At 34.2% G+C, this 22,910-nt stretch overlaps 3 protein-coding genes across 3 annotated transcripts; 2 read left to right on the top strand and 1 right to left on the bottom strand.

The window, feature by feature from the left end:
• Nucleotides 1-1,701: 1,701 nt before the first annotated feature.
• Nucleotides 1,702-3,087, bottom strand: LOC125865103 (transcription factor MYB60). The gene is made up of 3 exons (XM_049545273.1): nucleotides 2,929-3,087; nucleotides 2,452-2,581; nucleotides 1,702-2,281 (listed from the first exon to the last, which is right to left on the bottom strand). Exons 1-3 carry the CDS (start codon nucleotides 3,059-3,061, stop codon nucleotides 1,726-1,728), a joined length of 819 nt encoding a protein of 272 aa, XP_049401230.1. The 5' UTR covers nucleotides 3,062-3,087; the 3' UTR covers nucleotides 1,702-1,725.
• Nucleotides 3,088-4,956: 1,869 nt separating this feature from the next.
• Nucleotides 4,957-8,660, top strand: LOC125866136 (uncharacterized). The gene is made up of 4 exons (XM_049546437.1): nucleotides 4,957-5,085; nucleotides 6,525-6,762; nucleotides 6,857-6,918; nucleotides 8,367-8,660. Exons 1-4 carry the CDS (start codon nucleotides 5,029-5,031, stop codon nucleotides 8,538-8,540), a joined length of 531 nt encoding a protein of 176 aa, XP_049402394.1. The 5' UTR covers nucleotides 4,957-5,028; the 3' UTR covers nucleotides 8,541-8,660.
• A 931-nt stretch (nucleotides 8,661-9,591) lies between these two features.
• On the top strand, nucleotides 9,592-18,651 carry LOC125864966 (probable zinc metalloprotease EGY1, chloroplastic). Its single transcript, XM_049545115.1, has 10 exons — nucleotides 9,592-10,016; nucleotides 11,624-12,085; nucleotides 12,210-12,350; nucleotides 14,334-14,435; nucleotides 16,329-16,540; nucleotides 16,842-16,892; nucleotides 16,966-17,035; nucleotides 17,478-17,546; nucleotides 18,138-18,188; nucleotides 18,283-18,651. Exons 1-10 carry the CDS (start codon nucleotides 9,696-9,698, stop codon nucleotides 18,439-18,441), a joined length of 1,638 nt encoding a protein of 545 aa, XP_049401072.1. The 5' UTR covers nucleotides 9,592-9,695; the 3' UTR covers nucleotides 18,442-18,651.
• The last annotated feature ends 4,259 nt before the right edge of the window (nucleotides 18,652-22,910 follow it).

The following is a 22,910-nucleotide window of genomic DNA, read 5'->3' as shown; positions in this document are numbered from 1 at the left end:
CATTTGAATTTAATTAAAAGTTGAAATTATATAGTATTTCTTTTGATTTAAAGAATCATGATTTATAAAATAAAGAAGTAGTTACTCTTTTAAAATATTTTTTAAGGTCAATGTTAAGATGATAATGTCTACCTTTTGCTTATCAAGTTATTAGCTCTTTGAATCTCTGGTCTGTTACCTTCTATTATCGATAGTTTCATTATTAGACATCTATAAGGATATTTAATCAATTTTTTTTTTTGCTCAAAGTTTAAAATTAGTTATCCCTCCTTTCATCATGTTGATTGTATTTTTAAGGCTATCACATATTCATTGAGTTTTCTTGAATATAACTTTTATCGTTTGTTTTTAAAAAATCATGATGTTGCATCGAGAGTTCCATAAATGAAAGTATTTTAAGAGACTAGATTTTTTTTAAAAACGTTTAAGTTATAACTCGTCTGTACGTCTATCTTCAAAAATAAGAAAAGATTGATTTCTTATATTAACTTATTGTTTGTTTAATTTCTTAAATACTTATGTATCGAGTTATAAATTATTTTAGTTCATGTTTTAGAACTTGAAATTAAGTACCTCTATTATTGGGCTATAGTATTAATAATAACTCTATAATTTATGAGTTTTGACTACTAGTCCCATCTCTCATAATTGATTCATAACTTATTTAATGCTATTTATTACTCTATATTAGTCTACATCCTCATCGTCGGTCATTATTAATATTATTATGTGAAATTGGTGATTAATATTATGACGATATTTTAAGTTATAGACATGGACAATAACTAATAATAGTATAATTTAAACATGTTACTTTATTTTCCAAATTAGCAAATCATGTTTGTTATATATAGTTTACTCGTTATTACAGATAACTTGATATAATCATGCAAAAGATATTAATAAATGATGTTAGTGCATAAAACTTAAACCCTGATCTATATATAATTATAATAATATAATACAATTTTAATAGTTTTAGTGACAAATGGTTAATTATATTTAAATATATATATTTTTTTTGGTTCAAATATTTAAATATATATGATAGACTTTAAATGAACCTACATATATCTACCTTCTTAAATTCCTACCATACTCCATATTTTTGCTTTTAATTTACTATGTGGAAGAAATTACACACCAATGAGCTTGATAATCATAAACTAAGTTGCCTTCACTCAAATATTGAATAGTTAATTTACAAAATAAATAAGACTTTGTGATTGATATGAGAAGAAAGCTATAATATTGGAGCTTATTTTAACTTCAAATTAGAAAAGTTACATAAAATTAGAACTATATGTTAACTTAAAAGTTAAAACTTCACACACATCTAAGGACTTCGTCCAGGTGATCCTATCATCAAAAACATTATTCGATTGACATAACATTTCACTACATACACTTGAACTAGCAGCTTTCAAGATCTCATCATTTCGGTTGAATCACTTGAGCATTAATACATTTCTCATGCCATGAAGCTAAAAACCTTCCTTGATTGGCAGAACGGTAACACTTGAAAAAGCAACTTTCAAGATCTCATTGTTTCTGTTGATGAATCACTTGAATACTGAGTCAGTAAGCTATTATATGCCGCTCATGGACCAGTAAGCTATTACGCTTTCTTCAAATAATAAGACATGAATGCATGCCCCCAAATAAACTCCACACAAGAAAAAGAAGAAAAAAAGTTTATAATTATAGAGAAAATAATTGGTATTATTAAGTGAATATCATTGGAAGTTCCATGAGTTCTTCAACTTGACCACCATTTTCTTCTAGTAGCCACTTTTCAAGATATGTGAATGGAGGAGGACTTGCCTTTTCATGTGTAACAACTTCACTACTTTCACAATTAATATTATAACTTGATTTCTCATTTGGAATTGTTACACCATCATCATGATTGCTAACTCCTCCATCTTGATCTTGGTTTTTTTGTGCCTCATGCAACATTTCATCATGATCAATATTGTTTCTTCTAGAAGGATTAGGGGAAGATCTCATCCAACCTTCTAGAAGTCTTGAAATATTTTCTGTACTAGAAGCATACAATGATGATGATGATAAAGAATTTGGAGAGTTTAATAACTTTGAGAATTGATGATGATCATAGTTATTAGTGCTAGAATTGTCAAAATTAGGAGGAGGAAGAGGCAAATTATGTGAATCCAATTCTGTTTGGAATTTCTTGAGTTTCTTCTTTAGATGCGTGTTCCAGTAATTCTTGATGTCATTGTCTGTCCTTTGTGGTAGATATGAAGCTATAGCTGCCCATCTGTACAAACATATACATATACATTTCAATCTCTAATAAGTTGGGAAGTCAGCTATATGAATTTTCACTATCTGTTTACACTCATCTCAAAGCTTTTTTCTTTTAATTGTATGATTAAAATAAAAATGTTGAGTAAAAAAAAAAGTAATTAAGAAGGTGAAGATCATTACTTGTTACCCAACAAAGCTTGAAGATGGATAATCATTCCTTCTTCATGTGGAGTGAAATTCCCCCTTTTGATTCCTGGCCTCAAGTAATTTGTCCACCTTAGCCTACAACTTTTGCTGCATCTCATCAACCCTTTAAGAAAAAAAACCAAAAAGTTGCTTCATTAAACAATTAAATAAATAGAGAAAATTATAATCTTTTCTACAAAGAAAAAAGAAAAAATTAACCCTATAATTATAACACCAACATAAAGTAACTATAAACCAATATTAGCACTAGGGAGTGGTGTCTGGTGGAGTGCTAAGTACTTCTTTATTCTTTAATCAAAAGTTTCATATTCAAGCCTCGAATCGGATATGAATCACCTTAAGACTTTACCTATATGGACTTTCCAACAGGAATTTCAGTCGGACCTCAATGTGAGTACCAGACATCATCAGATACGGAAAAAAAAATAATCAAGATTGCAACTAACTTACCAGTATTAGTAGGGACTGATCTCCAATTTCCAGGACCATGTTCTTGAATATAAGAGACTAAAATGATATCTTCTTCAGGAGTCCAAGGACCTTTCTTGATACCTATTTTATCACAACAAGGTGGTCTCCCCATACTTTGTTTGGGTGGGGTGGGGGGGGGGGGGGGGTTGTGTTTGTGTTATTTTGTTGTGTGAAAGTGTTTTTGATGGATATGAAAATGGGGGGCATATTATATAGATAGGTGTTTAAATAAAGGGAGGTGATTGGAAGAAAAAAGAAAAAAATTGTCTTTAATTCAATTCATTGTTGAATTTGGTGGACACACATAGGTTCTGTGTCCTTTTTTTGTGGCACTTTAATGTTAAAGAGTTTTACAACACTTGTTGAAGTTAGAAGGGGTGTTTGAATTTACTAGTTCATGACTCTTTTTTCTCTTTACATCTGTATACTTCATAAAATAGGGGTAGAAAAAGAAAGGGGAAAAAAGAGAGGAGATATTTGGTTGATAGCACTTTTTGCCAATATCATTTTAATATGCATAACACGTAAATGTGTCCTTTAACTTGATCTTATTTGATATATATGTCTTCTAATTTTTGGTGTGTACAAATAGACACTTAAATTTGTACAAATATGAACAAGTAGATATACGTCCTACGTGACAATTTATGTCCTACGCGACATCCTATGCGACATCCTACGTGTATTATGTCATATAAAATATGTGTATCTACTTGTTCAACTTAATACAAGTTTAAGTTCATACTTGGATATACGAGATAAGTTAAAAAAACATATTGAATCAAGAAAAGCAAATATGCATAGAGGGACATTTAACTTATGGATGTTATGACGTGAAAATGTAAATTTATGCCCTACGAAAAAATTAAATACCTCGAAGGAACAAAAATTAAAGACTAGCACAAATAGGGTAAAACTTAAAAGTGTGAATGACCCCTTTTATATGTTTATTGGATTTTTGTATGAGCTGAACTTGGGCCCAATTTTTTTTTAGAGCAACTTTCACATATAGCAAACAAAAAAATCATATTTGTATGTTATAGCAAAGCTTGCATAATTGCGCTCCATAGCAAACATATATATGTATAATTCGCTATACATATACAATTGAAAGTTGTCTATTTCACTATACATATATACAAAAAGAAGCAATTGTATAATTCGTTGGCTCCTCTTCAGAATTGTATAATTTCGCTGGCAGGCCATTTGTATAAATTGTTGTTAGCCTCTCGTTTGTGTAAATCGTTGACAAAAGTATTTGTATATCAAAAATCGCTCTCTTTCGCTTTATACAAACATAAATTATACATTATACAAACATAAAACTGGGCAGAGGAATATTGTTATTGTATAATTGTAAGTGTATAGGACGAATATATATGTATTTGCATGTGTATATACAATTTTTTCGCGCTTTATACAAACAGAAACGCAATTTATATAATTCTGTTGTATAAAACGAGAAAGAGAGAAAGGCAAAAGAGAACTAGGCAGGGGAATATTTTTATTGTATAATTATAAGTGTATAGGACGAATATATATGTATTTGCATGTGTATATACAATTTTCTCTCGCTTTATACAAACAGAAACGCAATTTATACACTTTTGTTGTATAAAGCGAGAGAGGCGAGCACAGAGGGAGTGAGCGAGAGAGGAGAGTGGCGAGCGAGAGTTTGAGGGAGAGAGGCGCTGGCAAACAGTTATATACAATTTTCTCTCACTTTATACAAACAGAAACACAATTTATACACTTCTGTTGTATAAAACGAGAGGCGAGCACAGAGGGAATGAGCGAGAGAGGATAGTGGCGAGCGAGAGTTTGAGGGAGAGAGGCGCTGACAAACAGTTTGCTACAGGACACAATTAAATCAAAGTGTGATTATACCATTTAATTTGAATTAATAGTTTGCCATTATGCACAATTTTCCCTTTTTTTTATTTTTTCACTTGGGGATCCAAATCGTAGCCCATATACTTTATATGGCCTAACCCGACCCGTTATATTTGTTCGTTTTGAAGCACCAAATTGACTGTTGATGGCTTCTCTTTCTGTTCATTCTCCTAAAAAATTCAGCTAATGGCAGAGCAGAAAGATGAAGCAGAAGTCAATCAATCCACTGAACAATCTCAATCTGTAAGTCCTCTATCTTCTATTGATCTTCTGTAATTCGTTTTTTTGATTTCTGTTAATTGTTGACTAAATCGGTCGTGTTCCAGCCGTGGAAACAGTCACTAATACTTGCATTATGATAGACTGTGTAGATCATGGTCCTTCTATGGACCGAGCGAAACAGTCACTAATACTTGCATTATGATAGACCGTGTAGATCATGGTCCTTCTATGGACCTTTTAATGCAGGATGCTTTATGCATCGGACTGACCTTTTGCTCTTATGGACTATTTGTTCAATTTGTTTAAAATGAAATTGAGTGCTTTTGTAATCAGTTATTAGAATTGTTTGCTCTATTTCCTACTAGAGTAGTTCATTTTTGCTGATTGCTTTTTTGGAAATGATTTTATATTCTTTGATTCTTATAAAATTACAAAGGGGAACAATGGTAAAGTTGTTTATGTGTGACCTATATGATATGGGTTAGAGAGATGGAATTAGTCATTGATGCTTACGTTAGGGTAGACTGCTTATATCAAACCCCCTTGCCGCAGTGGCGGAGCCAGGATTTTTAATAAGGGGATTCAAAATCTGAAGAAATAAACACAAAGTAGCCGAAGGGGGTTCGACATCTACTATATATATATACCTAAAAATTTATTTTAACCATGTATAAATAATATAATTTTCTACCGAAGAGGGTTTGGATGAACCCCTGACTATAAGGTAGCTCCGCCACTGCCCCTTGGGTCGAGCCCTTCCTTGGACACTGCATGAATGTTGAATGCTATGAGATTCAGGTTTTTGATATAGCTCGTTATGGGCTGTTTGATTATTCAGTTCACTGTGAAATTTCATTCTTTGACTGCTCTGCTCCCCCCAAAAAAAGGGAGACTGAATTTCTTCCACCTTCCCTGTACGAGTAGTGAAGAAGTATAGATTTAGTTGGTTGTTGACCAACGGAAAGCATGGGTTCAAAAAAGGAAGAATTTACGCAATATCTTTTCTAAGAAAGAGATCATAGTGATTGATGGCTCTTTCAATCCAGCGAAATGGAATTGACGTGTACCAATTTGGGTATTATTATAATTAGTAATTAAAGTTGTTTTCTTTTTCTTGTTTTGACAAGAACAGTTTATTTTCTAATATCTATTTTGAGGTTGAAAGTGATATTATCCCTTGATTCTTTATGAAACTATCATATTAATATGTTGATTGATTGTTTGATTGTTCATTTTCACTGTGAAATTGGATATTCTTGTAATCGGCTAATTGCTACCTTGAAGTTTATGGAAGTGATATTAGCTTTGATTCTTCTTACTTACATGTTTTGATACAGTTGATTAGTGTCCATTGGATCATTTAGCATAATGGAATTAAGGAATTGTTATACTTATAAAAAAAAAGTTGGGTACTTTTGCCATCAGAAATTGAATTTGATCTTATAATTTCTGCATTGTAGTTTGTGGAAGTGATTTCCAGAAGCACCGGCAAGACTTGGCGATTTGCTGCTGGAACAGAGGCAAAATTTGCACTGAAATTTATCAATAGCAGTAGCGTTGATTCTATCTTGGCAAACCAACCTGCAACTTACGTTGAAGCTGTTAAAGATGGGGAAGTGCCTGTGATTTTTGGCCCCAATTCAATTCTTGTGAATTATGGCAAAGGATGGAAATTGCAGCCAGTCACTGAGACAACAAGTAAGCTATTATGATATTTAATTGTTTTTGGTACCTGAATTACTTAGAACTAGGAAACTGTCTATAGTAAGATTTTTTGGTAATTCTCTTGCAGAAGGTTTTTCAAGAGGGATGCCTGATGACTACGCAGCAGCAAGACCAGAATATATTCCTCCGGTATGATTGTAATCACACTAATCATCATATTTATCCTCCTACATGAATATTGTTCTTTGTATGTCCCAATCTGAATATCTGTGCTTAACGTGTTTTGGAAGTTAAACATGAGTAAGTTGCATGAAAAATTGTGTAAAGGAATTTTGATCGTGTATTTTCAGCTGTGACTCTAAAAGCTTCTCCACAAATGAAGTCAACACTATTTTCAAAATGATTAATAAAGGAAACCTGGACGTTCAATAAGGATATCTTTCATTTTGTTCATTTTGAAGTCTGCATTATAATTTTTCAGGTAGCTATTGTCATTCAGGGTGTCTAAATTTGCATTTCCTTGCTTTACAAGCTGCAAATTGGAACACTCGGTCAAATGCAGATGTAAATAAAAGGCGTTGAAATAGCCCTTTGCATCTCATGTGTTTGGATATTATTTCAGACTTGTTATTTGCTTCAACTTGATCAAAAAATCGTTATTGCTTCATTCACTGGAGAACTTTTAAGTATTTGAATGTTCCTCAGATGATTTCTTGGATATTTCATAGTTCTCTTTTATTAAATATTTTGGCTTTTGCCGGGCTTGCCTAGTGCGGGTTACTTCTCCTATGTGGTTTGCGAACTATTGAATAGGAGCGGGGGTTTTACCCTGTGCGCACCCAAAGGATAGCGGCTGCGGGTTTCCCTTGTCATAAAAAAAAAATATTTTGGCTTTTACACCATTTTTCAGTTTACATATGTCAAAATTGTATGTAAATGAGCATTTATGCCAAGTTATAGACTTTCTCATATAACTCACATTTGAATCTTTCTATGCTTTTGCTTTCTTAAATCTGTCTCCACCAATCAGGTACTAGATAACGAGAAATGACATGCTGAGAATTGTTTTTAGGAAATAGAGACACCACGTCGGTTAATGCTTATTAGTGAGATGGTATACATTAGGGTACGAAAGCAATATGTACAAACTTTTTTCTACAACTCATATCTTATTCTCGAAGTGTGCAAGACTTATGAGAAATTTTTATAAAGATTTTTCTAATACAGTATTGATAAAAGCAATTGGCCTAATTCTTTTAAACAATGTCAGTAAAAGGAACTTTATTCATGCTCATGAATGATGACATCTCCTCTTTTTATTTGATTGAAGAGGTAGGGGGAGGACAAAGGTATGCGGTGGTTACAAGAAGAAGAATAACACTCTGGTGGAGGTGTGATGAAATAATCAGATATTAGCTTTGTTCAAAAACCGTGAATAATATTGAATCTCCTGAGTATAAGAAATAGTCTTGTGACCACCATTTCCTTATTGTTTCGTGTTGTTTCCACTTTCCTCTTGTCCCAGGGTGCGTTCCACTCCACGAGTTTGAGCTAAAGACCCAAAGTGATTGATCAGGAATCCTGTATGAGAAGAAAAAACACACAGTTTCTGATTCTCTGTCTTCCATATTTTGCAGGTTTCGGACAACTCACATTCTGCAAAGAGAAATTCACAAGCTGCTCTAAGCCCCGTTTACATCGGAAAGATATTGCTTGTATTTGTTCTAATGTTCTTGATAGGTGCCGTCTTCACCTTGTTTCTGGATAACCTTCCACAGCTTTTATCTAGATATGGGCTCGACGTTGAATAGCGTCTTTGAGATACATATAAGCCTGTAATTAAGAGCATTTGCTTGTGTAAAAAATCTGAAATATTTGCCTGTGGTTCATGTTATATTGTAAAGCTCTTCTAAAAGAAGTGTTGCTTCTCATCACTTGTTGTCTTACTGCTGTGTTTGCAAATCTGATATTGAAAATTTTCTAACTTTCCTATCCTGGGCATTGTAATGGGTCAGAAACATAAAACGGCACGTTTTGCCTTTCAAATGAATTGGTTTTTAATCTTTGTCCTTTAGCGATTGAATTCATGTCTTTTGGACATAAATTCTTTAGAAATTGAAGTCATGTTTGAGAATAACTTGTGAAATATTATTGTATGAAATATAAACTTGTGCTCCACGAAAAAAGTTATTCGTTATGACTTATCCTAGAGGGGCAAAAATTAAAGACATACACGAAATAGAGACAAAAGTGTACACAAACCACAGAAAAGAGCACTCCTTATGGTATGATGGTTAACTACTCTTCTGTTGCAATTTGTTTGTACTTTTTTTTTTTAGTTTGTCTAAATAAGGGCTCTTTCCTTTTTTCTCCTTTTTAACAATTTTTTAATTTCAACTTCAGATGATTTTAAAGACCATTCAATAATAAGAGCCTAACCTAGACCAAGGACTTTCTCGTCTCAAGGGCATTTCCGTCAATCACTTCAACAGAGCCAAAATGTCCTATTTCGTGAGTTATTGGAACCGTTGACTCCACTTACGTAATCACTTCAACAGTGCTAAAATGCCCTATTTCTTGAGTCATTGGGATCGCCGATCCCACTTACGTAAAAAAACTTATTCAACATATCTTAATGTAAGACCACATGATTCAAACGTGTTTTTTATTTTCTTAATTCTATGTCAAGTCAATACCAAACAAACTGACAGAGAGAATGGATATTTTGCTTAATTGTCCCTAAAAAGATGGACCCAAAAGAGAAACCTTAAACTTCTAGGGCCACATTGTACTTTTTCATATTTTAAAATAATAAAAACAAAACTATATCAAGAAGATATTCTTTTGTTATATGCTTACACTCAAACCTCAAAATCAGCCAAACAGCCCCTCTGAACTTCGTCTTCTCCATAAACACAATTTCCCAAATTCCAATTAGAAGGAAAAAAGCACCAATAAATTCAACAATGGGAACGTTAACGAGTTGTAGTTTCAGTACAATGAACTTACGGTTTCGTATGAATCCTCCGATTGGTTGTAATTTCAGTCGGAGAACCCAAATGAAGAGAATGTCGAAACGGAGTTTCGGTAGATTGATTATTAGTTGTAGTAGTAGTGGTGGTGGTGGTGGTGGAAGTAGTAGTAATGATAATGGAAGTAGTAATGATGGGAAGCTGGAAAAGGATTCTTCTAATTTATCTACTGTAACTGAAGAGACGGCGGAAGAAAGAAACGGAGGTGGTGATGCAAGTGATTCGGAGGATTCTTCGGTGTCAATTTCATCCAGGGTGAGTTTGTATTTTGTTTTTGCTTTGAGAAATTGAAGAAGACTTTTGAATTTCGTGATGTTAAATTAAATATACATGAAATGTACGTGGTGGTGGAAAGTTGAAATTAAAGAGTTGTAAAAAAGGAAAAACATATTCTTATTGAAACGTTTGAACAAGAGGGAGTAGCTCCTTTTGGCTATTGATTTTGAAGTTGAAATGAAACTTAAAAAATTGAGTTTTGAAGTTGTGATATTTGGAAGTCGAAGTTGTGTTTGGACGTGCATTTTGCTTGGACAAAGTTTGAAGCTTTGAGAGTGGAAGTCTAAAAAATTCCAAAAAAACTGGCCAGAGCTAGATTTTGGGAACTTGAAAATATCAAAATTCATGGCCAAACAGATATTTAAAGATAAATTTTCAAAATCTATGCCAAACCTAGCATAGAGTTGGTTTTAAGTTTGTTTAGAGATGTTATGTTAGTGTTGGGACAAGTGCAAATCTTTTAAAAGTTGATAAATTGATAACTAAATGAGCAAGGGCACGTTGTGCATTAGTAGCAAGTTCAAGGAAGTGAAACAAAGACAAGCAACTCTCTAATTTGCTTAACTGAGTATTTAAATGAAGCACATTGAAATAGAGCAGAAATGGATATAAAGGATTCATATAGCACACCCCAACCCAAATAGATTGGTTTTTGATGTGTAGTTGTTATTTTCTGAAATTTTCAAGTTTCTTGCTACTTATTTAGAGTTCGGTGCCGATGAAAGGAGGAAACTTTGGGGGAAAATAAGAAAGAATGTGTATTTAACTGATAATTGATATTAGTATATTGATGTTGTTCTTCATGCTGCTGGTTGTTGGACCATGTCATAGGCTTCTAGAGTAGGAGAACTGATTCTGCCAGCTACGTATTCAATGCCTCTTATCCTGGCTAGTGGCTACTGACTTGCTTATCCAGATAGGAAACATTTTACGGCAATGAATGGAAGGGAACATTGAAAGTTACATGCAAGTATTTTGCTTGAAATTTCCATTTTCTGTTTGCCTTTGTTTCTTATCCTTGAGAGAAATAAGTGGTTAGGTTGTTCTGTTGCAGTGTGTTCTTGGAAACAACCTCCTGGTACAATTGCAGTGTGTTTTTGGAAACAACCTCCTAGTAGAACTCTGAATAACTAACCCTTCTTAGACTATGCAACATTGGAATGCATAGGCAATCTTGATTATTTGAAATCTGATCTTGAATAGAATGCTTAAAAGCAAATGCCTACTGGGAATCTTACAACTAGTTACTTTGGAGATTGCAATACCAAAGGTTCTTTACCCTTATATAATGTTTGGTTTCAACTGTTAAGTTATTTTGACTAGTATAAAAAAAAGGTTGTGGCCTGAGACATATGTGAATTTTAAGAAACTTATCTGGTCATTAAGATAGCAAGAAAAGTGTCAAATAGCTATCCTTTATTGCATTGTAGTCAGAAAATGGTCAAGTAATCTATGTCGAGTCAAAACAAGCTTGCCAGAGGTGTTTCTCTAATGATAAAAAAAAAGAGTAGCTGCAGGATATTAAGAATCATTAAACAAATGAAGAAGAAAATCCGATGTACTGAATATGTTTACTTTCTTGGCAGCCAACAATATCCACTGTTGGATCAACTTATAACAATTTCCAAGTAGATTCTTTTAAGTTGATGGAACTTCTTGGACCCGAAAAGGTTGATCCCAGTGATGTGAAGATCATTAAGGAGAAGTTATTTGGCTACTCTACTTTTTGGGTGACTAAAGAAGAACCATTTGGAGATTTTGGAGAGGGCATTCTTTTCCTTGGGAATCTTAGAGGAAAGAGCGAGGATGTTTTCGCCAAACTTCAGAGTCAGTTATCAGAAGTTATGGGTGATAAGTACAACCTATTCATGGTGGAGGAACCTAATTCAGAGGGGCCAGACCCACGTGGTGGGCCCAGAGTCAGCTTTGGTATGCTGCGTAAAGAAGTTTCTGAACCAGGTCCAACATCTCTCTGGCAATATGTTATTGCTTTTCTGTTGTTCCTTCTCACGATTGGTTCCTCTGTGGAACTAGGAATTGCGTCTCAGGTGTGCTAATTATCCTCGTGGTTTGACTTTGGAATTCCCTTTTACTTTGTTTCATTACTTCTTCTCATAAATTGTCAATCTTTTTGTCAAATTTGACTTGATGACTTAAATTTATGTTGAGCAGATAACTCGCCTTCCTCCTGAGGTAGTTAAGTACTTTACGGACCCAAATGCAATTGAACCACCAGATATGCAGCTCTTGGTACCGTTTGTGGATTCTGCTTTACCACTGGCATATGGTGTGTTGGGTGTCCAGTTATTTCATGTAAGATTTCTTTGTTATCCTTTTAGTTGATTGTGTGGGATTCTCTGTTATTGACAGAGTAAGCCAAGGCCAAAAGGAACATGAAAAATTTCTCAAAAGTCCCCAGCTTTATCTTTGATTTATGATAGAATGGTTTAAGCTAGGCTTTTGATATCCTTCTTTGGCAACATTAATTATGTCAGCTAGGTTGAGTATTATTTTATTCGGAAAAGAGTAATTAGTTATGGTTTTAGTATTTCTCTTACTTAAAAGTTTAGTGTTGAAATAGGATAGTGGAGAAATATTAAACTAAATAGAAATACCACAAACACATTTCTTTGCCTCAGAGCAGAAGCTTTATGTTTTAAGTTATAAATATGGTTACTGCTGAAAATTGAAGAACAGTCTCAACAGAAACATCTATTGTATAGATATGCTAAGTATGCTCTGCTCCTATGGTAACTGAACTCATAATTACTCCTAAGAATAAGAGAAAACAACCTGATGAAGCAACGGATATGCACTTTACTGATTTAGTTGTGGTAGTTTACCACAAAATGCAATGTTGATCATGAAAAGTGCTTAGTCTAAAAAATTGAGAGAATGCACTGAATCAACCATCTTACTCCTAAGTTCTTATATAGGCGCATTTTGCAGTGTATGCATCTGATTTGGGACACTACTACATGTAATGCTACACCTGTATGCATTTAACTTAATCTAAACTAGCTATCTAACACTTCTCCTGCAACAACTAGCATTACTTCCTTTCAAGGAGCTTTAAATAAGATTGAATGCTTCTTTTATTACCTTTGTGCCAAAAAAGGAAGAGGCTACAAGTTCTGAGTCTACAGGCCTATTAGTCTGGTAGAAAGCATCTATAGGATCATGTCTAAGGTGCTTGCTAGTAGACTGAAAAAGGTGCTGGCTGAGACGGTGTCTTCTTCTCCGAATGAATTTGTGAAAGAAAGACAAATCTTAGATGCGGCATTTGTGGAAATCGAGGTGGTGCATTTGAGGAGAAAGAAGGGAGAGTCGGGGATTTTATGTTAGTTGAACCTTGAAGGGATTGATCTCATTTTTCTGTCAACACATTTCAGGCTTATATTTTTTCATCTGATTAGTGAAGTACATAGTTTTTGCATTTCCTCATGCCAATCAGAAGATTCCTTAATCAATTTAAAAACATATTCATAAGTTTTGCCTTTCCTCCTGCCAATTAGAAGATTCCTTAATTGATTTAAACACATATTCAGCTGACCTAGGGCATTGTTTTGAAAGATGCAGGACCTGAAAATGAAAGTAATTGTATTGTAGTGTTGAAACTATAAGTAAGGTCACAGAACCAGGTAGGATTTGTCTGTGGTTAACATATAAATGAAAGGTCAAGGTATCTTCTAAGTTCTCAGTAACAGAAGGAAGCTATAACTTATTAGACACCGTCAGTTATTGTCGAAAGTTACTGTAAAATATTGCGCTCGAACATGTAGAAGGGACAATTGTATGCATATATTAGCTAAAGCTAAGCTTTTGTATCTCTAAATGACATGTGGCTTAAGGTATATACTTCTTCTAAGGAAGAAAGAAGGTCAACAGCGCCTCAGGTAATCACACATTTATTTCTTGACGATGAAAGAGTCAAAACTAGCTTTTGAGCTAACCCACCATGGAGCTACCAGCCAACAAGCATGAAAACTAAGCTTTGACAAGGAAGAGGAGACCAAACTATTATGAGGAAGAAGCTGATGGAAGACAGTTGTAGCTCTGCATGAAAACTAAAAGTTGCAGCTATGCTATTATCTTTTGCTTGTGGAAAAAGTTTACCCTTTTACATTTCCCATTTGTCATTGCAATTCTACCAGGATATCTTAATGCTAGTACAAAAAATAAAATTTGCTGTTAAGAGAAAATAACACGGGGGTTAGTCTATCCTAGTGATTTAATACCTCAACTTTTACCTTATTCCTCCTGTCCAATTCCACATCAATAGTTAATTTATTGCAGGAAATCGGGCATTTTCTGGCTGCATTTCCAAGGAATGTGAAACTAAGCATTCCTTACTTCATTCCAAACATCACTCTTGGAAGCTTTGGAGCAATAACTCAGGTTAGCATATTTTTTTATCACTTGTCAATGCTGGAAACAGAAAAGTTGGCAGCTGAGGATTTTGAACTCTCTTAGAGATTTGTGCAAATAGATCCAATATTCTGAATAGTTCTCAAAGTGTTGTTTGCTTCAGGAGAGTCATGAATGATTACATTCTCATTCACCTGGTCTCGTTAAAAGATGGAACATGCTGGTGACATGCATTAAAAGTGGTGCTTTTGCATGACTCGTTTTCATTGTTAAAGCTTAAACCCTGTGTTACGTGATACACTCTCCCTGGTCGTCAAAGATGCACTAGTTCTTAATAACTATTCTTCAAAGCAGAAATCATTTTTTTTTGGTGTAGCAGGGTGGGGGGGGTGAATTTCATTTCTGCAGAGGAGGGCCTGATGGCAAAATGCATTGAGTACTGGGGATTGTTGTAGAGTTTTTTTTTTTGATGAAGTAAGAGAGAAATATCATTGGAATGCAGCAAGAAGATGCAGATAGGTACAAAAGAAAAGGTAGTACTAGCTCCAGTACATACGTAACTAACTAAGTTTAAGGAGCTAACAAAATCCAAAAATTAATTGGGCAATTTACAGGCTAAGGTTACTCCAGCTGTAGGGGTTGACTAAACCAGTTAGCCTTCAAGTGTGTGTTGGAGTTGAAATTCCATCAAACATCTGCGATTTCTTTTATTCCATAAATACCAAAAGATCGTAGCTGGGATCATCCTCCAGAACTTTTTGATGGCATTACATCAACTCTGCAAAAACTCCAGCTTTCATAGGCATCTTTAATCGACCGAGGCTGCACCCAACTCCAGTCTAAAAATAGAGAAGAAGTTCCAAAGTTCTGCTGCAACTGGGCTGTGTATGAGTAGATGGTCAATGTACTCCAGGTTCCTCTGACACGTGTAGCATCTATACACCAACTGAAAGCTCCTTCTGTTAAGGTTAACTTGGGTCAAGCAGACCCCATTTAAAGCAGTCCAGGTAAAACAGATCACCTTGGTGGGAAGTCTAGTCCTCCTAATAAATGTCCAAGACCAGTCTTTAATCATTTCCATTTTGAGAGTGTAGATGTTTCTAGCCAGCCTTAACTGTGTATATTGCCTTTGCTAGAACTTCCCCATGAGATTCTGTTGTGCTATGGCCCTCAATAGAAGCAAGCTAATAAGTTCAAAAAATCTTCACACTCCCAATCTTTGTTAATCTTGTAGGTTCCTTCTGAAATTAATGCACACGATGTTCCCCTCTCTACCCACTTGCTGTAGTGATATGTACTAGCAATACATATATATATTTTTTTAAATGCTACTAGCATAGAATTTCTTCTGGCTGCAGCCTCAGGCCTCTTCCAAACAAGCTAGTTTAAAGAACATGAGGAGTTCGATGATGGTGCTGAGTATACTATAGAGCATGGACATTAATCTCTTGGAGTGTTAATAATGTTCTCCAATTTCCTCTGCCTTAGCCATTTCGTGTTCACTTTATCTAGGACTTTTATCATTTTAGGAAATTTTAGTTCAAGCTTGTGATAAAGGATCCCATAAAGTAGAGGTGTGTGACTGCACGCAAGCTGGCCGGACGCCACAGTTATAAAAAAAATAAAGTTCTAAATGTAGGCTGTGATTGAGGAGAGAAAAAAAGAAGTGGAAGGAGAATCAAATGTTATCCTTGCTGAATGAGATGTTGTGAATGTAACACTTCAAGCAATGTCAATGTGTAATACACTGGCATGCTTTCCCTTCTTAAGTATCACATATTTTGTTAAAGTCATATGGAGTCTAGCATGGAGGGATCTGTGCTAGATTAATTTACTTCATCAAACCTTGCTATTCCGCCAGATCCATCATCACTCTATCAAGCATAAAACATATGCATTAATCATCTTCTCTGGTTCCTGCAGTTCAAATCCATTCTTCCTGATCGCAAAGCAAAGGTTGACATTTCTCTTGCGGGTCCTTTTGCTGGTGCTGCATTGTCTTCTTCCATGTTTGCAGTTGGCCTGTTACTGTCATCCAATCCTGCTGCTGCGGCAGAGTTGATTCAGGTTCCTAGCACACTTTTTCAGGGCTCTTTGCTTCTTGGGCTTATTAGCAGAGCCACTCTTGGTTATGGGTAAGTGTAGCCCTCCATGGGGAGTGAAAATATGAAATACTTGGAAAATAATTTTCAGAATGTATATTTGAATCATTGTTCTACTATAATATGAAAATTCCCTTTGTCAAAACCGCTATATCTGTAAGCTAATCACTTTAAAGTACATAAATATAGTTGTTTTCAAAAGAATACCTTAACAGTTACGTGCTTGAAGGCCAGTGAACTTTTTGCTTTTTTCAAATTGGCAATATATTTTTTGTTTCACTTATTTGAATCTTTAGCATTTAAAATTTGAGCTAATATGCATTCATTTTCACAGAGCAATGCATGGAGCAATGGTTTCAATCCATCCCCTTGTGATTGCTGGCTGGTAAATTTGAGTTGTTGCAAGTAAATTTGTTGGGTAATTTTCAGCATGCTTGCTCTTAAGTTCCATTTTGCAGGTGTGGCTTGACTACATCAGCTTTTAATATGCTACCAGTTGGATGTCTTGATGGTGGGAGAGCTGTGCAGGTGACCTTTGCATTCTTTACTTTGTCTATTAGTTTTTGACTTTTTGTGAACTTGGGGACTATCAAAGTTAATCTCAAAGTATAGTCAACAACATCCTATGAAATATAAATGAATGACAAGCCAGTCGCCTTGAAGTAGACTGTTGTTTACATAGTATTAGATGATTGAACAGTGTAAAGCTTGAAAAGTTAATACTTATAGATGTATGGGTCCTAAGTGATTCTAGTATTTCAAACAGGTGCAGGCGTGCAGCTCCTAGCGCCATAGGAACTGTTGAGACTTTTTAGCATGCTAAGAGAAATTGGTTTCACTAAACATTCTGCTGACCTTTTTATAAAGAATTATGACCTCTTGGAAAATGAAGAGCTTTCCTTGCTAAGAGATAATTGGTTGTCCCAGATAAAGTATGACAGCTCTCTACTTCATGTTTTGTTTTTGACAGGGAGCCTTCGGAAAAGGTTCACTGGTTGGTTTTGGGTTGGCAACATACTCACTCCTGGGCTTGGGTGTGGTAAGCATTCTTTTGTCATTTGTTTTGTGGATAGAGCTTACTATAAACCTTTACATTGCTCTAAAGTTTTCCAACTAATATGTTTTCTTAGTTTGATATGCATATGTAGATCAAATGCCTGTCATTCTCACATATCCAATCATTGTCCAGTGTCTCTACTCTATTTATCCAAAAAAAAAAGTGCTGTTATGTTGTAGACTTGTAGTAATAGTATTCTCTCCGTTTCAATTTGTTTGGCTTTCCTTTTTAGTCCATTCAAAAAAAAAATGTCTTTTTCCTTTTTTGACAACTCCAACTTTCCACATGACATGTTTATAAGACCACAAGATTAAAGAGCGTTTTTGATACATTTCACATATCTTAAGTTAAAGAACACAAGATTCAAAAGGCTTTTTCAACTTTCTTAAACAAACAAATCGAAACGGAGGTAGTATTAGGTTGTCAATCCTAGAACCTATGTTTACTTATTGCATGCGCGTATTGAGGTCAAATTGCTTATGGCCTTTTAGATATCAGTCCTTTCTCCTTTTGCTTGGTGTTGCAAATTATACAATCGATCACTCAAAAACTTTCTGTTTCTGTGTCTATCAGCTTGGTGGACCTCTGTCACTTCCTTGGGGATTATATGTGCTTATATGCCAGGTAATAAAATTACAATGCTATATCTCCGTCCTATTACAGGGTATAAGAGTTATAGTCGTCTAGAAGTTTAAATCGTGGATCATTTGACATACAGAGGTCACCAGAGAAACCATGCTTGAACGATGCAACAGAGGTCGGAACTTGGAGGAAAGCAGCTCTTGGTGTGGCTATATTCCTTGTATTACTGACTCTCCTTCCTGTATGGGATGAACTTGCAGAGGAACTTGGTATAGGTCTTGTAACCACCTTTTGATTTTTAGAGAGTGGAACCTTGCCAATTTTTTACATCGCCGCGATCTCTAGGAAGTATTTATATTGATCTTTGATGTACTTGGTGTACTATTTATACATGTATATAGATCACTATAGTGAATTTTTTTTTGGCTGGAAACACCATTTTTTATCTGCATTTTTGTTCTTATTTTTAATGAAATATAATTCCATTGTCTTCCTAGTTTCTCCAGTTATGCACAGGTTTTGTTAACAACTACATTTTGCATTAGATTTGTCCATTTTAAATCTTAGAAACCATAGTATTAAGAACACAAGTTAGCTGTGAAAATAACTTCCAAAGTAAGAATGTATAATGACTTAATTATGGTTTGAGTGACAGACAACACTAACATAGTAATATTTACTTCTTCGGTTTCAATTTGTTTGTCTGATTTTAATTTGATACGGAGTTCAAAAAAGTAAAGAAGGATTTTGAATGTTGTGGTCATAAACCAAAAAATTGTAGAATGTATCAAGATGTTCATTAATCTTGTGGTTTTAAACATGTCAGGTGAAAAATTGAATTAAAGAGTTATTGAAAAAGAAAGCTACGAGTTTCTAAAACTGACTAAAGAGTAAAGTAAGACAAACAAATTGAAATGGAGAGAGCTTTTGATTTTATTTGTTTTAAAATCTTTCCCTATTTGGTTCAGATATTTATTTAGCAAATACAAATATCATAATCATATTATTATGTGGTCTTTTTCACGTTCTTCTTCAATTTTTTGTTTACACTTTTTTGCTCTCTTGTGAAAGCAATTTTACAATTATGCAAAAAAAAAAATCTATTATTATCTCAACATTTCGTTTATTGATGGGGTCATAACCATTTTATTTTAATTTTTTAAAATAATTTTAAACACTATAATTATGGTCATGTTACATCAATCTATATATGTTGTGTAAATTGAAAATATTGAAATCATTATACATGATGATGACCTAGTTTTGAATTATGTCCCCTAAAAATTACTCTCTATTTCTATTTAATCATTATATTAGTATGTCATGTTGCCTAATAGTCTTTCGAAAACAATCTCTTTATCTCCACAAGATAAGAATAAGATCTTCGTACACTCTATCTTCGACCTCCAAACCCCACCTTTGTAGAACTACATTGGCTATTAAGAGGAGGATCTATCGAAAATATCCTTCCTAAACTCCGTAACTCCCATAGATGTAAAGTCGAAATTACACTGAGTATATTTTCATTTTTCATTAATATGTTCCCTCTTGCTAATCTATCCAATAATATACTACATTGATTTGTGAAAGAAATTAGTTGGTGTCAAATCAATAGATAGCTCATGTGTCTTTAATTAAAGTATATTTTTATCATTTAATCATATGATTAACTAATGCATCAACTTATGACAAATTCTGCCCCTTATATTTAAACTATTTAGATTAAGACAAATACCAAAAAGTGCATAAAGATACAACAAAAAATTAAAATATCAACAAAAATGAAATTCATCATGTGCAGCTATTGTTTTGTGAATATTACTATATAAGAAGAGTGAATAAAATTCACTCTTCTTTCGACACGTGGCACCATGGCCCACCTACTTTTATTTTATTTAAATCATATATCATATATATTACTAATCTATTTGTTAGAAAAGGGAATAGCATACGCCTTGTGCGCTTCCCTGTAAAAACATTGAAGTTGAAGGGTTATTTCTGTCATTTCTCTTTTCTGCATCAATTCCAACGCCGCCTCCATTGTTAACCATCGGCCATCTCCATCTGCTCTCTCCTCTTCTTCTCTTCTCCTTCATAGTTGTGTCCAGGTGAACATAGTTTACACTTGAATTTATTTTGATTCTGCAATCTTGCATCAACCTTAACGCCTCCTTTGATGTGCAGCACCGTCACACACCTCCAATTTCGCCGACCGCCATCTATGCACCTCGGTTCTCCTCTCCTCTTCGCTTGTTCTCAATTTTGCACTTTGGTGGAGTCTACAACTGCTTCCTATATCAGGTGAGCGTCCTTTACACAAATTTTACTGATTCCCTGACTCGGCCTCTACTATTTGATTTCACAATCCTTTTGTAATTCGCTTGCCTGCGACAATTTCTTTGGGTCTCTTCGACTTTTCGTTTGTGCCACTGACCGTTTCAACTTGACTTTGGGCTTCTCTATATTTTTAAGCTTTCTTGACTTCATACATTTTTGTATTTATCCTCCTATATCGACAATGTACAATTTAAAAGAACACAATTTCCACTCTACAAAGCTCAAGGTCAAACATTAGATTTTGTTGGAATTTATATAATATAGTGTATAATAAAATTATTCGCAGAGCCTTTCCATAGCTAAGGTAACAACAATTCACTGTTGATTTTGTTAACTTCATCAAACTTTCCTCTGCAAATTTCTACTGCTACTCAAAAATCCACAATTCACTGAAAGATTCTCAGCCTGCAACTCTTCAATAGTTTTGAAGAAGCAAATCTGAAAATCACTCATGCCATGGTATCTCAAAGACAACATTTTTATCCGTTTCATAGAATTGACAGTAATGTTAATTTATAAACTTATCAGGTACTGTGGAGATTTCTGTTATGAAGTAGTAGCGAGAACAACAAGGATCAACAAGTACTCTAAAAAATATTTTAACTAGATCTGATACTGCATATCTGACCCCCATTCCATATCCATATGAAATAGAATTATTATGAGTCTAAATTCAAATATAGTGGACTTTTTTAAACCTTTACTCTAGCTATTGAAAGACTACCTAAAGCACACAATAAAACTAGATATGAAAAAGTATGCAACCTATTTGATGTTTGTATATTTCTTCTGCTTGCTTTGCAGTGAGTGCAACTACTACTCCCCACAGGGAACATGCAAGTCAGTGTATACTGGGAGAAACCTACTCTTTTTTCAAAAAATAACAAGATAAGTTCGAACAAGATGTTTTGATCTAACCCTTATTCACTGGCACTATCACCTGATTCACCATTCTCAGTTGAAAATCGACAATACCAGGGCTTTAATCGTGTTATATATAAGCTAATCCTTTTTTATAGTAAGCAAAACAAGTCCATTCAAGAGGCAAATGTTATTTATGAGTGTGTTATTTGCCAAGTTGATAAACATGCTATTTTCAACGGTTAGTCTGCTCCTTGATCGTTATAGCTTTTGCCTTTTACTATGTGCCCATAGATGACCATGATAAGTATAGGGAAATAATACACAAGTTGTTTGCAGATGGTTCTTAGCCTAGGTTTATTGACAGTGTCTTCTTTTTTTTTTTTAATGAAGTATTAACAGTGTATGAGTAAATTTAAGTAATTATTGTTCTCCAGATGCTTTGATTTTGAGAAGTGAGTTTCTGCATTTAATTTCGAAACTGTTATGGATTAAATACCTCCTTATTCACTTTACCAACCTGATTAATTCTTACTGTTCACTCCGTTCCTTTTTGGTTGTCATAGCTTCCTTTTTAAGAGTCAAACCATATGAATTTGACAAACATTTTAAGATGTATTTTTTCATCATATTAATATACAAAAAGTTTCAATTTATAATACCTTCCGTATAGTTTTTTAATATCTATAATTGAATAAATATAATCTAATTTAGCTTTGAAAATTAGTCAAATTGACTCTCAAAAAGTCAACATCACACCTTAAAAGGAGTGGAGGTCAAGACTTCAACCCAGTTTGTCTACAACATTGATCTTAATCATGTTAATTCCAGAGCCCAACTTCTTGAATGGGTCTTGGCAAAGTCATTGCTAAATTTGTGAGTCTTTAGATTGAACCACGAAAGCAATATATACATTTTAATTTCATGTAGCAACTATAAAAACACATCCTCTGGCGAAAATTGTATGCCTAATTCATCTTCACTTACATCTTCGCAGGGTTATCGTTTATCCAATACAACAACAAATGTTACACTTTGTACATGCCTTATGAAGAGTCGGCAGTTCAAACTATGTCAAATAGTTAAATCAACTGCCTACGCCTACTGACAACAGACAACAACCACAATATTTGATTATGAGTGAATTAATTTTTCATTCTAAAGCAATACTACTACAATCCTTTTTTTGCCTCTCATTTCCAAAATGGTTGTTCCCAAACAAAATACCTCCTGCAGACCAACCAACCAAGATGCATACTCAACTCAATCACTAAACTGCTCCGATTTACTTATGATCATAACATATTGTAAATAACCTTCCCAGTGACTTTGTTTTTGTTGGGCCCGGGCATCGCCCGGGCAACCCTTACTAGTATATATATATACTTAAAAAGTTAGTAACTTTAGGGAACATCCAATTGAAAAAAAATAATTAAAGTGAAAATAAGAAAATTAAAATTACATAAAGGTACATAAAACTCCAATCCCTTTAATTATTATTAAATAAATAAAAACAAACAAGTCCCCACACTGAAATTGGAAATCACAAAGTAAAGATAATGACAT

Source organism: Solanum stenotomum, chromosome 5 (assembly GCF_019186545.1).
Source record: "Solanum stenotomum isolate F172 chromosome 5, ASM1918654v1, whole genome shotgun sequence".
Taxonomy (NCBI): Eukaryota; Viridiplantae; Streptophyta; class Magnoliopsida; order Solanales; family Solanaceae; genus Solanum; species Solanum stenotomum.
The sequence above is the reverse complement of the archived record's forward strand: the minus strand, read 5'-3'. Positions and strand labels throughout refer to the sequence as shown.